General features: G+C 36.5%; 1 protein-coding gene across 1 annotated transcript in view; it reads left to right on the plus strand.

The window, feature by feature from the left end:
* The window catches only part of ANXA10 (annexin A10), a 167,912-nt gene that overhangs the window by 114,397 nt on the left and 35,838 nt on the right, over positions 1-17,677 (plus strand). Inside the window, exon 3 of the mRNA XM_063077311.1 lies at positions 3,156-3,250. Within this exon, the coding sequence (XP_062933381.1) occupies positions 3,156-3,250 (95 nt within the window). The remainder of the gene's footprint in view (positions 1-3,155; positions 3,251-17,677) is intronic.

Consider the following 17,677-nt stretch of genomic DNA (forward strand, 5'->3'; position numbering starts at 1 on the left):
CATCCTGAATGGGGAAAAGCTGAAAGCTTTTCCTTTAAGAACAGGAACTAGACAAGGATGCCCACTCTCACCACTCCTATTCAACATAGTGTTGGAAGTACTAGCCAGAGCAATCAGAGAAGAGAAGGAAATAAAGGGCATCCAGATTGGAAAAGATGAAGTCAAACTGTCCCTGTTTGCAGATGACATGATCCTATATACTGAACAGCCTAAAACCTCTACAAAAAAACTGTTGGAATTGATAAATGATTTCAGCACAGTAGCAGGATACAAAGTCAACACACAAAAATCAGTAGCATTTCTTTTCTACAATAGTGAACATGCAGAACGAGAAATCAAGAAAGCCTGCCCATTTACAATAGCCACCAAAAAAATAAAATACTGAGGAATTGAGTTAACCAAGGAGGTGAAAAATCTCTATAATGAGAACTATAAACCACTGCTGAGAGAAATTAGAGAGGATACAAGAAGATGGAAAGATATCCCATTGGAAGAATCAACATAGTGAAAATGTCCATACTACCCAAAGTGATATACAAATTCAATGCAATCCCCATCAAAATTCCAGACATTTTTCTCAGAAATGGAAAAAACTATCCAGACATTTACATGGAACAATAAAAGACCACACATAGCCAAAGCAATGCTGAGCAAAAAAAATAAAGCTGGAGGCATAACACTACCTGACTTTAAGCTATACTACAAAGCTATAATAACCAAAACAGTATGGTACTGGCATAAAAACAGACACACTGACCAATGGAATAGAATAGAGAATCCAGAAATCAACCCACACACTTACTGCCATCTGATCTTTGACAAAGGCACCAAGCCTATTCACTGGTGAAGGGACAGCCTCTTCAGCAAATGGTGCTGGGATAACTGGATATCCATATGCAGGAGAATGAAACTAGATCCATACCTCTCACCATATACTAAAATCAACTCAAAATGGATTAAGGATTTAAATATACACCCTGAAACAATAAAGCTACTTAAAGAAAACTAGGAGAAACACTTCAGGAAATAGGACTGGACACAGACTTCATGAATACAACCCCAAAAGCACAGGCAACCAAAGGAAAAATAAACGAATGGGATTATATCAAACTAAAAAGCTTCTGCACAGCAAAAGAAACAATTCACAGAGTTAAAAGACAACCAACAGAGTGGGAGAAAATATTTGCAAAATATACATCTGACAAAGGATTAATATCCAGAATATATAAGGAACTCAAACAACTTTACAAGAAGAAAACAAGCAACCCAATTAAAAAATGGGCAAAAGAGCTAAGTAGGCATTTCTCAAAGGAAGATATACAAATGGCCAACAGACATATGAAAAAATGCTCAACATCACTCAGCATCTGGGAAATGCAAATCAAAACCACACTGAGATACCATCTAACCCCAGTTAGGATGGCTAAAATCCAAAAGACTCTGAATGATAAATGCTGGCGAGGTTGCGGAGAAAAAGGAACTCTCATACACTGTTGGTGGGACTGCAAAATGGTGCAGCCTCTATGGATAATCGTATGGAGGTTCCTCAAACAATTGCAGATAGATCTACCATATGACCCAGCTATCCCACTGCTGGGAATATACCCAGAGGAATGGAAATCATCAAGTCGAAGGTATACCTGTTCCCCAATGTTCATCACAGCACTCTTTACAATAGCCAAGAGTTGGAACCAGCCCAAATGTCCATCATCGGATGAGTGGATACGGAAAATGTGGTACATCTACACAATGGAATACTACTTAGCTATAAAAACGAATGAAATACTGCCATTTGCAACAACATGGATGGACCTTGAGAGAATTATATTAAGTGAAATGAGTCAGGCACAGAAAGAGAAATACCACATATTCTCACTTATTGGTGGGAGCTAAAAATAAATAAATAAAAAAATACACACACACACACACACACACACACACACACACACAAAAATAACCGGGGGTGGAGGTGTGGGAAGAAGATATAACAACCACAATTACTTGAAGTTGATATGACAAGCAAACGGAAAGGACATTGTTGGGGGGGAAGGAGGAGAGGGAGGAGGGAGGGAGGTTTTGGTAAGGGGCAACAATAATCAACCACAATGTATATCGGCAAAATAAAAGTTAAAAAAAAATAAAATAAATTTAAAAAAAAACATTAAAATAAAAAAAATAAGAAAAATAAATAAAGAAAGAAAGAAATAAAAGAATGAGAAGAAAAATAAATAAATAAATAAACAAACAAACAAATAAATTAATTAATTAAAATTAAAAAAGTAAAAATAAAATAAATTTTCTATTATGTGAGTGAATAATGGGAACTCTGTACTATCTTTGTCAATTTTCTGTATATCTAAAATTGTTTAAAAATAAAGTTGGAGGAAAAAAATAAAAAAAATAAATGGTCTAAGAAAAGCGAGGTCGGGGGTCTGTAATTAAGAAGAAACCTGTCTAAATTTTAGCCAAGCTGAGAGAAATGTTAAGACTGTCTTGGTCACTCTTCTGATTGTCATTACAATGAAATTTATCTACACCAGTTATTCATTAAGGAGGTCTATTAACTCCGTGTGTTGGTAATATGAGGAAGTGCAGAACGTACTCCCAGAAACAGAGCCTATATTAAGGGCAAGAAAGATCATGCCCCATGCAAAGCATGAAGGGTTCACACCATTCCTCAGAAGCAGGCAGACACCTTGTGCTTCCATGATTTCCTTCTCCATTACCCCTCCTTCCTCCAGAGGTACTGAACAAGAGCAGTCATTTTTGTCCTAAGATGTGTTCATTGCAAGCCGTATCTCCCTAACTGTGCAATGAGAAAGATGCTGTTACTAGTTAAACACTAATCAACTTGAAGGTCTTTTGGTTGGTTAGGAAGGTTGAAGAAAGCATACATTTTCTTTACTTTTCTGTACTTCTTATTGGATCTTTTTAAAGAAAAGGAGGCAATCTGTTGTAAAACACTAAATGAGAGATAGGAAAACCTGTGCTTCATTCAGGGTTGCTATATGATTTCCAAGTTTAGTTAAAATTGCTCTCTGCTTAAAGTACAATCAGGGATAATGCTTGCACACTGGTTTTGATCCTTAGATAATGGGTTGTTCCTAGCTACAGAGGAGCAACTGTACTAATCTTGAAATGCTATTCTTTTCCAGACTGTGACAAAGACATGCTGATCAATATCCTAACTCAGCGCTGCAACGCACAAAGGATGATGATTGCGGAGGCATACCAGAGCATGTATAGTCGGGTAAGGAGTCTTTATCTTGACCTATTTCTAAGGCAAACTCCTGAGAACTAACACTCTCAAGAACAGGTACTATTTATTTTTTTTTTAGACACACAGATTACAAAGATTTCAGACCTATATGTCAGAAACAGTTCATATCCCTCTTACATGTTTCAAGGAATAAAACATAAATCAAAACTTTATATATGTGTGAATTATGTTCACACTCATCGTGACCTTTTCCCCAAATCATTGAACATTCCAAAATGAAAAGTTTTAATAACCTTACACTGCCAGTTGGTCCAATGAGGCTAAAAGTGTTCCACTGGAAACGCCCCTGTGTCAAGCTTTAGGGAGGGCATGGAAAAGACTAATGATCACCAGGTCAAAAAATAACATCTTTTCCTGCAATTATCTGCAGATTCTCAGCTAACTCAACCAAAGTGAATTCTCTACTAGCTTTTCTTCTGAACAGCATGTAGTTGTAGAGACTATTAAAAAAGAATCACATTTTTAAAATAGTTTAAGGCAATAAAACTATCCATAGTGTCATAAAAGTAATCACATTCTAATTTCAAAGCAAGTACCATTAAAGTTTCCTTGCTTTTGTTATGCATTTAAACCACAGATTTGGAACAAAATCTCTTCAGGCCAAAAGGGCCTGAAATAGCAATTGCTTTCTCAACTGAGCATTGTCCATGAAACATTATTGTTAAACTTTCTCTACAGAGTTAGTCTAAACTTATTCCATCTCTAAACCTCAGTCTCTAACAAACCATAATTCATGAAATAAAAGATAGCCCTTTCTTTTAGAATAAGTTAATAATCCAAAAAGCCACTACTAGTAGTGATATTAATTAAATTAATCCAAAGAAGGAAACCGGTTACACCTTTTATTCCACATAAAACTGTTACCTTAGTTTATGTTTTCATGACTAGGGCTAGTTTTCTTTTGAAGGAAAATGTAAAGGCTATAAAAGCTGTGTCACTGGTAACCCAACATTCTTTTAATATGTGTAGTGCTATGAGGGATGTCATTTTCAAGTAATTTTTTTTAACCTAAAGGTTTATATACATCGTTGCTTTTTATATATCAGATTAATTTAGCCTAAAGCATTACTTTATCAAGTTCTACGGAATTGCACTAAAACAGATTAAAACAATTAAGAAATGAAGTACTTACACTCAAGAAATTTAAAATTCATTAAAGAATTTGTACATTACCGAAGCACTTTTTACTACATATATAAAGCCTCGGAGTTTGTTAAACCCTCACTTCTGCTGAAAAATCCACACAAAAGGGTAAGCTCGGCTGATACACTAATTTGCACAGACTGAAAGACAGGAGGGCATGCTTACCCCTTTTCTCTGAAATACCCATGCCATACAATTAGTTATCAAGTCCTGTAAATTATTTCTCCTTTCACATTTCTCTCTTTTTCCTCACTTATGTAGTCTTGATTCACATCTTCTTGTTTTGTGCCCAGGCAAATGCTGAAAATCTTAACTGGTCCCTGCAACCCCCACCCCTGCCACTCTCCAGTCTGACCTCCACACTGAAGCCAGAATGACTGAAAATCTAAATTTTCACACATCACTTTGCCATTTTAATCGTTGAATTCATCCCTCACAAATATCCATATGTCCATGGAATAAACCCACTGTCTTCCCCCAGCACATGGGCCTTGCTTGCTCTGTTTCTGCTCTCCTGCCTAATCTCTCTCTATCTTCCTTGCACACTGTCAACTGTAGCCAAACAGAACTAAGCATGGTTCTCCAAAGTCACCCTTGGTCATGGTGTTTCATCTGTCTTCAATACCACATGCTGCATACCTACCATCCTCCCAGACGCTGTACACCATACCTCACACCGCCACCCCCCAAATGCAGTGGAATGGACGTGTGCTGCTGAAAATCCTTTTTATAACTTCCTCACAGTGTCTAATGACACATCCTTGAGCTTGTTGATATCAGTTTCACTTCAATAGAGTCTAAGTTTTGAAAACTTGTTGCTTTGCCTCCTATGGATTTGTCACCCCTTTTCCCCTGGGTGACGGAGTTGCCAAAGATTACTCAAAGCCCATTTCTTTTGAGCAGTGAGAAGCCCCAGAAAGGGGTTAATATCCCAGAACTTCCTCAAGCATGAGGCATTTCTTCCATTTGGGAAATTAACCATGACTTGGGGTTCTCTTCCTGCATTTATTCTCCAGACCAAGAAGTTACAGGAAGAGACATAGGTGGGCTTTTGCTAAGTACAGTTTAAGAAGTTTTACAATAGAAGCTGGTAACATTCAGTAAAAACAAGTCAGATGACATTCTGTTAGGCAATTAAGTGATCCACTAACAAAGGCTTGATTTAGCAAACATTCCTTTTCCCTCTAGTAGCTTTTTAGTAACTTTACATATCAATTAGTAACATCTGTCTTTGAGCCAGCAACCTTGCTGTGTTACAATTCTTATCTTGCAACAGAGATTCAATAGCCTGGGGAAAATTTCCTGTCCTTTGCAAGATCAGTATTTGAAATTGCAAGGCTTTGGAAAACCAGGCCCTGTGAAGTACATACGCTTTATGAATCCTCTACAAAAACTGGAATGATTCTTGATCATTCTAGACCTTAACACACATGCTTAACAAGCCAAGATTGCTTAATGAATGGTGGTTGGATGGCCTTGTGAAGGCCCAAAAAAGTAGGGATTGGATTATTTGCTGTTATCCCTCCAGAGCTCAGCCCAGGGTCTGACATAGAAAAGGCACTTCATTTATAGCATAAATGAATATGAGGAATTATATTAGGCCTATTTACTTTTTCTTTTTTAAAAAAGGGAACCATCCTCTTATTATCCATCCTAAAGTTAAAATGAATGCTCCATCATGACCTATATTTCCCTTTTCCCTCATTCTTTGCTCTGGTTGCTGCCAGGTAGATTTGACTGATCTTCAGTTAAGTCTTCATAACCTCCCATGCTGCCCATGTTGAGAATTACTTCTTCCATTTGGCCACTGTGTATTTCCTGCTATTTTCTCCTGTCTTTGGTGAGAATGTATAGATTATCCTCAATGTTAACTACTGATATTTTTATTTTTTATTAATACGGATAATCAAGAGTTGACAGAATTACTGTCTTAGCTGCTGAGTAAACTGTGATTCTGTGCATGCTCCATAAATATATCTTACTTGATATTTTACATTAGTGCAGAGCTGCTGAATTTCATCAACAACTTTGCCTTACCCATAGCAAAAACTCATCCCTAGCCTCAACTGAAAAGCCATTTGGAATGCCCCTGATTGACATATTTATCAATATAATTAATGAGGTCACTACTGATCTTTCACACCAAAGCAAGAGGTAGTCTGTCGACAGTGCGATGAAACCAAGGTAACAGAGAAATGCCTTTGGGAATGTGGAGAGGAATTATTTATACATGATAAGTTTTGCAATCAGTGATTCCTGAAGAAGTTCAAATTCAGCACAGAAGCAATTTGTTTTCTTATTTTTCATCTAAAATAGGGATAATCTGCTCTGACATATGCTGATTTCTGGAATTAATTTAACCTGTGCTGCTGGGTTTGAAATTTAGTGCAGATTCTGACTTGCCAAAAGGTGGAACTTGAATCAAGGTCATCTGACTCTAAATCGTGTTGTCCATAGCTTCCCAATAATGCCTGCTGTTCTCACTTGAATAAACACCAGACTTAACAAGAACAGATATCTATACTGCTAATTTTCTCATATCTTTCAGGATCTTGCTCAAATGTCAAGTACTCAAGGGGGACTAATCTATTTAAAATTGTCACCCACCCTGAAGCCTGTGCTAACACTCCAAATCCCCATCCCTTGTTCTTAGTGTTTTGTCCATAACACTTATTACCTTCTCACATACTACATGATTTGTATACCTATAATGATTATTATTTATTGTTTGTCACCTCCCTTTAGAATACAAGAATCACAAAGGGAGAAATCTCTGTTTTGTTCACTAATGTATCTCAAAGACCCACAAGAGTGGTAGGCACATTGTATTATGGACTGAATTATCTTCCCCCCAAATTCATATGTTAAAGCCCTAAATCCCAATGTGATTGTATTTGAAGATAGGCCTTTTTAGGAAGTAATTAAAGTTAAATGAGGTCACAAGGGTGGGGCACTGGTGTTCCTATAAGAAAAGGAAGAGACACGAGAGACATGCATGCACAAAGGGAAGGCCACAGAAAGAAGGCGGCCATCTGCAAGCCAGGAATAGGAGCCTCACTAGAAACCAAACCTGCCAACACCTTGACCCTAAACTTCCAGACTCCAGAACTGCAGGAAAATAAATGTCTGTTGTTTAAGCCACCTGATCTGTGGTATTCTGTGATGGCAACCCAAGCAGAATAATACAGTTGGTTCTCAATAAATGGATGTGAACGTATGAAGAGTTCATTCTTCAGACCCATTTTTTTCTCATAATACATTTTTTTCCTATTACCTCTCAGCTTATGGTTAAAAAAATTGATACTTGAAGTATCGACATACCTAGGAAGTGGCTAGCTAGCAAATGACCTTTAGAAGTAGAATCACCATTGTATCACTAGTATCAGTAACAAGTATTTTATCTTCCCCTCTACTCCTCACTTCTTAGTTTGGGAGAAAGGGTGTAGATGTCGTTTCAGCCTCAAAAGCTAAAATTTATTATAAAGTTTATCACATATCAATTTTATAAATATTAATTAAATATAATGTTAAGTAGTGCAATTACTATTTCTTTCAAATGCCTAATGGGTTAAATATACTCATTTTGGTGAAACTGGGAACTTAACAAGCAGGAAAAATAATTTATAATTTCAAAAAATTTTCCTATAGAATCAATCCAAGTTTTACAAATTTGGAAAACCACCTCTGTAAGTTTTAACAGCCTAAACAATTATTTCCCTTTGGAATAACATGGGAGAGTACTTCAAAAAGTTAATGGAAAGATTTATATTATCTTTCAATTCTATTTTTCCAAAAACATTTTGAAGTACCCTCATATACAGTCTCTGTTGAGGAGGGAGGAAGGGATGTGGGTAGAAAGGGAGAGAATGAGGGAGGGAGGCATGGAGGAGGAGGGAAGGAAAGAAGGATGGAAAGAAGGAGAGAAATTATAGATACTGCTAAAGCCAGGCCTCACTAGGCTTCAAAATACTTTCTAAAGCAGTTCTGTAAATTTACACTTCTACCTGCAATATTTAAGGGTTTCCATTTCCCTTAAATCCTCACCAATATTGAATGATATAAAACTAAAGAGTTGGCCAGTCTCAGGTACGAATGGAATCTCACTCTGGTTTTAACTTGCATTTTTCCCTGACAAAATATAATGTTTTTTGTATGTTTCTTCTGCATACTGGTTTCTTCTTTTAAGTTAGCTATTTATATTCTTTGTGTATGTTTCTTTCAGTAGCTTGTCACTTATTTATTGATTTGTAGTTATTTATATAATTTTTACACTGGTTATTTCCTGGGCATGTAGGATAAAAATATTTTTTCCAAACATATGGATTATTTTTATACTGTGTTGGACAATCTTGTGTCAAGAACTGTGAAGAGTATAAGACTTAGACCTATTTACAACATAGCAAGTTAATCAGCCAAGATGACACAGATGCTGGTAGAAGACATGAGACTCCTGGGTCAGAGACAAAAGACAATTTACCACTCACAGTGACAGTGGTAGTCAGGGTGTCAGCACAGTTGCAATAGTTACCTAAGCTTCAGTTCCCACAGATCAATGTGAAGATGGCCAAATAAAACCTGCACATGCCATGGTTGCACAGCAGAAGAGAAACCATGAGATTAGGAAACCCAAATCATTTATACTGGGCAGAATTCATGCCTGCCCTGTGCTCATAAGGGAGACACTATGTCTTCTAAGACCATTAATTATACACATCCTTGAACAGGTAGTGCATAACAAAAGGCTGTTGGTGCCTCACTGTGCATAACATTCAGAAATACGAGACCCGTGGAGAATTGTCTCCCAACAATATTAACCTAATTTTTATACCACCTTCAATGACTGACAAATTTTTCTGAGTATTCAAATCCCTAAACCACTCCTATTATTTTGACTAACAAAGGTTGGGAACAAATTCAACGATTTGTCCCAAACAGCATTTAATTAAATCTCCTATCAACAGGACTCCAAGCAGCAGGGACAGGTGAACTGGCAGTGGTGCCCTTAAGCTGCCCCCACAGGGTTCTAGACCCAATTTTATAAATCATCAGGGCCTACCTTAAAAAGCTGGGTGGCTTTCTCCTTAAGTTTTAGTCATGACATTTTCATTTGGTTTGAAGTATTAATCTAGATACAGTGGGATGTATTAGTGATGGCACATACTTCACCTTGGCCCACAAGGAGAAAGCCTGGGGCAAGTCTATCATGCATAACAATCGTGGCCAGTGAAGTGAGGCTGTCCCGAAGCCTTATAGTGCCAAAGTGGTGTAATTAGGCTTCCCTCCCCAGGTGCCACAGTTGTTGTCCTTGCTCTACCACCAGAAAAGTCAATTCTCATTCTGGTAGCTATAACTTCACTTTTTTTCCTATTATTTCCAATGTATACTCAGAACTTTTATTTAGAAGGTTCAAGTGCAGGAAAGATAAGGGCATTTATATAAAATTTTCAGAAAGCCATTATGTTGCACACGTGGGCAGTATACTCAATCCGGTGGTCATTAACCATGTGATCTAGCACTGTGAAAGTCTGGAGAGAGTCTGGGTGGCTGACCCAGAATGAAGTTTGACATCCTATGCCCACTTTTGTTTAGGCTGCCACTCAGATAGTAGACCCACAACACACCCCGAGGTTGGCATTAGAAGAAAGAAAGTAGCATCCTGCTCAGGAATGGTCAGAGTGAAATCCCAAATTTTCAAAATGGGTCTATATAGCAGCCCTCTTCTCCCTTCATCACAGCAATTATTTAAAAGGAGGCTGAAAGAAGGTGATCCTTTTCCAGGGACTACTACAGTCAGTGAACAAACTTTGTTACTGAGCTGGGTGGACCAGAAAACAAAGGAGGTAGAATCAAGAATCTTACTGAGTTGATCAATTAACAACCACATTTGAAGCCTGTGGATGGTGGGGGTGGGGGGTGGGCAGAGAGCATTGAAGGTCTATCAAGTATCTCGACTCTTAGTCTATCGTTAAGTGGCTTTTGTAATTAAAAAAAAACAAACATAAAAACAAAAATCATGTCATGGTCAGACTGAAAGTGGTCTGAAAAAGCCAAAAACATGACACAGATTAATTTCAAGGACCACAATAGTGTGGCCCAAGTGGGCTGATTGAACAGAAACAGTAGCATTGTGTCTTGAAAAAAGTGTCAAGAGTGGTGAGGACCTCCAGTGGCCCTCAGAGAGGATCAAAGTCTGATGCAGTCCATCTGCCAGAACTGCAGGGGCAGTGTCCTGTGAACTCTGACTTCCTTCACTGTGAAAACAGCATTAACATAAGAACTGGGGCAATTTTCCAGGCAGTATATTGTTATTGCACAATATTTTTATTCCACTGTGTTTTATTTTCCTCCAAATTAGTCATTATTATGCTGTTTAATAGATTAAGGCTTCTAACATCCTATTCCAGGTTTCTGGTTTCAATGTCATTTTCTCAAAAGGACATTCATTAGCAGTTTTTTCCTCCCAGAAATAATGAATGAGCTCAGGATCAACTTTCATGATGAATATTCTTCATGGAAGTCTCGGTTCATATGCGTAGAATAAATTTGAACTCCAAGCCCAAGGGAGTCACAGCTCTATTGTTTCTGATTATCAGGGAAAACATTCTTCCACTCAAAACCCAGGCAACGAGAGGTGAGCTTTCTGCCCATCTTCCAATGCTGAATGATAATTTTTTTCCTAGTTCACACTATTACTGAAAGTATAATCCCTTGATGTCCTAACATCACATATGAGGTTTCAGACTTAATTCCCTGTGTTACAATGTTCTACTAAATGTTCTCCTGTCCTCATATAATGCCCTCCATTGGGCATGAAAACCCAAACCAAAAAGTTCTCAAAACCAATCTCTTCCTTCCCCAGTCACCTGTATGATTATCTCCAACATCAGCTCATTTTCTTATCCTCTAGTTTTTATTTTTCCCGTGGTTTTCATGCTCAGTTGTTTCTCTTTCTTCTGAGATCACATAATTTTAAAAGAATGTTTATCTTTCATCCTGGTTTTTGGAGGGGGAGGATTTTAGCTTTATTATACTATGTTTTTATGAAAGACCAACATAAAATCATCAGACAGATATTAAAAACCCAAATTTCCACTGAAAATTGAATCACAAAATAAACTGTGAAAATATCCGTAAAATGAAGCTGCTCGAAAGAATATTCACTTACCACTGCAAAGTGACAAAGCAATTTGCACAAATGTTTTTATAATACAACACAAAATTGTGCAAGTGTTTACACAGTGACTGCTGGGTGGGTAAAATTAAGACAAATTCTAAGTTCTGCTTCACACGGGTTTGCATCATTCAGTGTTTAAACAGCAAATATCATTTTTTAAGATAATAGAAAAAGGCATATAAGTTAAAAGCACATAAAACTATTACCCTGAGCATATTCAGGCAAGAAAAATATGTCATACCTCTACTCATTGTTCTTGCTTACCCATAATAAGATAAAGATAAGAGGAATAATAAATAAGAAACTTCTATTTTACTTTTTAATTTAAATAGAGTATTCAGAATAGCTGCAACATGGATAATCTGCAGTTTCATCAGCAACACAGAACAGCTCAGTTTGAAAAGCGAGCACTCATTAGCTTAACGTAAGGCCAAGCTGTGATTCCAACAGAGTCTGCTTTAGGGCAAGTCTTTGAAAAACAGAAAAGCAGAGGCAGTCAAGTTGATGAAAGTTGCATCTGAAAAGTTATTTATATAACTCCAAGTAAGAATTTAAGACTCTAATTAGAAAACCTATTTGAAGGCTCCTCTTAGAACTTGCAAAGTTTAGTTATTTAAACATATTATTCAATATTTATCTTCCCAACTGAAAGAATATCTTCTTCCTGGTAATGTCATACTATTCCCACTACTATAGCATCAACCACATTTTGCATTGTAATATACTTGTAATTCCTCTATTTCTGCCCCCTCAGCTAAAGGAAACTGCTTGAGAATGGGGATCTTCCCTTCTTTATCTTTGAATTAGCAAAAATTACCTCAAACAAATAATTGTTGAATTACAAGTGGTCCTCCTTCATTCACTTATTCATTCATTTATTTTATTTTATTTTTTAACCTATTTTGCAAGTGCTTGCTATGTCGTAGGCACAGTGCTATGGGCTGGTGAAATAGCCATGAATAAAACAGACCAAAAGTTCTACATGATGGAGCTTACATTCTACCTGGGTGAGACAAATAATGCATGAGTAAAACTTGTCATGTCAGAAGGCAATAAGTACTATAGAAAAAAGAAAAAGCCACGTGAGAGACATGGAAAATATTGGGGGCCCAGGAGTAATTTTAAATAGGGTGACAAGGGCAAGCTTCACTGAGCTGGCAGACAGGGAGAAGAACATTAAAGGCAGAGTGAAAGACAGAAGCCAAGACTCTGAGACAGGAGCAGATCTGCAATTCCAGGATCAGGAAGAAGACCACTGTAGCTGGAGTAAAGAAGTCAGGAGCAAGAAGAATTGTAGGAGATAGGGCAGATAAGTGACCGAGAATATATAGTGCATTTTACTGACAACGCATTGCGAGGACTTTGGGATTTACATGGGATAAAACACTGAATGCTCACTTTCTTCTGAGACCAACCACGAAAAGGAATGTTATATGTTATCCTGGAGTTTAGAATCAAAGAGCATTTTGAGCAGAGGAGTAACTAATCTGATTTGTAGTTTTACAGGATCACACTGTCAGGTGTGTTGAGAAAGACCATAGGTGCAAGGACAAAAGAAAAACTCATTTGAAGGCTATTACATTAATACAGGAGAGAAATAATTGTGGCCTGGACAAGTGTTGTAGGAGTAAAATTGGTAACAAGTAATCAGTTTCTAGATACATTTGTAAGTTAGAGATGATAGAATTTACTGATAATTGAATATAGAAAAAATTGCAAGAAATAAGTTTAATAGACAAAACTCTGAGGTAGAGAGATAGAAAGAGAAAGATAGAGTGGGGAGAGAAGCAGGTGGGAGACAGTATAGTATTGGCATTGCCAATAATTAACTATTTTTGATTTGCAACACATTACTTAATATTTTGGGGGAAAAACAAAAACATTTTTTGAGTGCATATTTGGCAGAAAACATTTTAAGAATTTCACCTGAGTTAAATCTTTTAACATTTATACCAACCCTGTGAGGTAGGTGCTGTTATTTTCACTTTGCAGAGAGAAAAGCAGACACCAGTAGTTAAGTAACACTCTTGTGAAATCACAGCTGGTACTTGACATAGTCAGGATTCAAGCCTAAACATCCTCCCTCCAGAACCTATACATTCTAATGACATTAGGTAATTTCTGATACAGTTTCCTTCCCTGAAATTATTTCATTGAATTTTTTTTACAAAATCAGTTCACTATAGCTACACACACATACACATACATACACACACACACACAAACACACACACCTTTAAGTTATGAAACAAAGATATACAGGTGCCATCTAGTGGCATTTCTATTCTCGGTCTACAGCGAAATACATGCATAAGCATTCAGTATTAGTAAAATATGGTAACGTAAAGTAATTAAAGATGTTGTGATAAACGTTTGGGGTGAGAGTAGTGATCAGAGAAATATGATTAAAGATTAAATAAAAGACCTTTGCAATGCTTAAGTTATCTTCAGCTTGAACATTGCCGTACTTTATCCTTCACACATAATCAGTAAATTAGGGTTTTCCTCTTTCCACATTCACACGTTCATTCATTCATTTACTTATTCTTTCACCTGTTTATGCAGTCTTTATATATTATATATAATCTGTAATTTGCATACTTTTGTTTTGTTTCGTTTGTTTATTTTTTCTAAAAGAAAGTTATTTTTAATTTATTTTTTATTGGAACATAGTTGATTGTACAAATCTGTGGGGTACTCTGCACACTCTATATATGCAGCACTGTGCTAGAGCTAGATGTCGAATTAAGGAAAATTTGTGAGTAAGTACGTGTCCTGACAGACTTTTGGGGAAAATACACATATGGGAATACTTCAAAAAGTTTGTGGAAAAAGCGGGATTAAAATATAATATGAATCTTTCCATAAACTTTTTCAAGATCCCTCATATAATTGTTTATCATATAATGTCATCATTAAAATATAGTATAATAAATGCAAGGATAGAGAAGTGGTGGCAAAGAAATAATCAACTTCACTTAGGGATAGAGGAAGGCTCATGAAAGAGATGATAATTTTAATGTTTCATCATTTCATCAACTTCATTATCCTTTTGTGGGAAAAGCATATTGAATTGGTCTATTTTCATTCAAACCTTCTATGCTCTGCCACCATATTTAAATGTCTAGAAACATGACATTCACCACCTATATTCTATGTTTATCACTTTGCTGGTATATTATTAATGGCTTCCTTGTGGCAAACAAACCGTAAGAAAAGAGACTGCAAGGCCAGAATGCTGGATTCAAATCTAGGCTTTATTGCCTACTCGTGTTATATGGAACGAGTTACGCAAACTCTGTGTGCACTTTTCTCGACTACACAGTGGGATGTTTACAGTTCCTATTCACAGGGTTGTTGTAATGAATTACTACAATTATTTTAATACTCGGGATACTGTACCGCAGGTAGTCAGCACTCAATGCATATTAGTGGTTATTATAACTGTCGTAGTCTTCTGCCTGACCTGCTCAAATTTCCATTAGGTCCTTTCCTCTCTGCACTACCAGAGAGTTGGAATAACTGACATCTAAAGTCTCTTTTAAAACATTCAGATTTCAAATCAATTCAACATTTATTTACAGCTAGCTATTTGTTTCATATACACATTTTATTCTTCCCAAACCAGTAACTTCTCTGTCCTTAAGCATTATTATCTCCTAAACTTTTGCCTGACCAAATCCCACTTCATCTTTTAAAAGTACACTTTCCATGAATCCTCATTTTATTGATACTATCTCTCTTTTATAAATTCTTAGAATTCTGTAAGACCTCGAGGGCCTCATTTTGGCCCTTGATAGTATGCTAGATGATAGCATTGCTTTAAGTGTCCTGTTTTTTTCTATTTCATTGATGTTCAACTGGAGTAAAGAAACAAACATCCCACCTCTGAACAGGATGCTATGTTAAATTCCTCTGAACAATTTTACAAACTCTTTCTCTCACCTGGAATTCTCAAATGGCCTCACTCCCCCGCCCTATTAAAGAATCATTGACTTATGGCACCAATATTAATGATGGGGTTTATACTTTTCCTAAGGTATACTAGTGTGGAAAAAAATGCTAAAAACTGCTAGATTACATGATAAAAAACTTGAAACCAGGGAAAGTAGTATGGCACATAAATACAGAAGAGGATCTACTTGAAAGAAAATACTCTATAGATACCAAAATAACATTTTAACATTTTAAAATTAAAAATCCACAATATTGAGTATAATTTATATAAAATAAAATATATTTATTTCAGGACCATTTGATCCCAAGCACAGTCAAGGTACAGAGCATTCCTGAGACCTCCAGATTTTGTCCGTGCTTTTTTGCAGGCATCCCCTGCCATCCTCCTGATGAAAGCAACCACCGATCTGCTTTATCCTGTCTGTATAGATGAACTTTGCTATTTCTAGAATTTTTTATAAATGGAACCATGTAGTATGTGCTCTTTTGTGTCTGGATTCTTTTTCTCAGCATAATGTTTTTAAGATTCATATGTGTTGCTATGTGTATTAGTAGTTCACTTCCTTTTATCACTATTTTTCCAGCGTATAGATATACCAATATTTGTTTATTCATTTACCTGTTGATGGACATATGGATCATTTCCAATTTGGGGCTGTCATGAACAAAGTTGTTATAAACATTCATGATCTAGGTTTATAAACTTTCATTTTTGTTGGTTAATATCTGAGTGGATTTGATGGACCACTTTTAAGTATATGTTTACATTTGTAAGAAACTACAAAAGAGGTTTCTAAAGTGATTATAACATTTTACATTCCTATCAGTGATACTGTGACAATTCCAGGTGATCCACATCCATACCAACATCTGGTGTTATTAGTCTTTTTAATTTTAGCTGCTCTAAAAAATATGCAGTGGTAGCTCATTGTGGTTTTAATTCCCATTTTCTAATGACCAATGTTTTAAGCTTAATTTCATGGGTTTACTTATAATTTGCATGTTTTCTTCAGTGAAGTATCAATTCAAATCTCTTGCCCATGTTTTTACCGGATTGTTTGTCTTAATATTGAGTTTTAAAGAGCTTCTTCCACCTCCTGGGCACTAGTCTTTTGTCAGATATGTGAAGTGACAACCTGTAGCTTTTCTTTTACTTCCTTAAAAGTTTCTGTCAAAGAATTAAAGTTTTTATTTCAATAAAGTCACATTAATCATTTTTTAAATTGATGATTTATACTTTTAAGTATTATCTAAGAATTTTCTGCCTAAACCATGTTGCAAGGATTTGCTTCTATGCTTTCTTCTAGAAGGTTTGAAGTTTTCCTGTTTCTGTGCCTGGCTTCTTTCAATTAACATAGCCTTTCATTTTAGGTATACACCTCTACTACCATTTAAATTTGTTTTTATTTTATTCAAAATATTTTGAATTTACTTGTGAATATTTGTGGGGTACAGCGTGTTGTTTCAGCACATGCATATACTGTACAATGATTCACTTAGGGTAGGTAGCATGGATTTGTACACATTAGTCCACCACTTTTCCTCCTTCTCTCTACCCCTCCCAGCCTCTGGTAACCATTATTCTATTCTCTGCTTCTACCACTTTTTTTTTTTTAGATTCCACTTATGAGTAAAATCATGCAGTATTTGTTTTTTTGTGCCTGACTTACTTTTCACTTAATATGATGATGGTTTCCAGTTCCATCCATATTGCTGCAAGTGATAGGATATCAATCTTTTTTTTTTTTTCCTTTTTGTAACCGGTAAGGGGATCGCAACCCTTGGCTTGGTGTCGCCCGCACCGCACTCAGCCAGTGAGCGCACTGGCCATCCCTATGTAGGATCTGAACCCGCGGCGGGAGCGCCACTGCACTCCCAGCGCCGCACTCTCCCGAGTGAGCCACGGGATCGGCCCAAGATATCAATCTTTTTAATAGCTGAGCAGTATTCATTTTAAATAGAAGTGGTAAGAGCAGATATTTTTGCCTTGTTCTCAGTACTGGGGGGAAGCATTCAATTTTTCACTAGTATCATCTCAGCTGTGGAATTTTCATAAATGGCCTCTCTCAACTTGAGGAAGATTCCTTCTTTCTTTGCTAAGAGTTTTTATTATGATTGTATGT

Source organism: Cynocephalus volans, chromosome 13 (assembly GCF_027409185.1).
Source record: "Cynocephalus volans isolate mCynVol1 chromosome 13, mCynVol1.pri, whole genome shotgun sequence".
Lineage (NCBI taxonomy): Eukaryota > Metazoa > Chordata > Mammalia > Dermoptera > Cynocephalidae > Cynocephalus > Cynocephalus volans.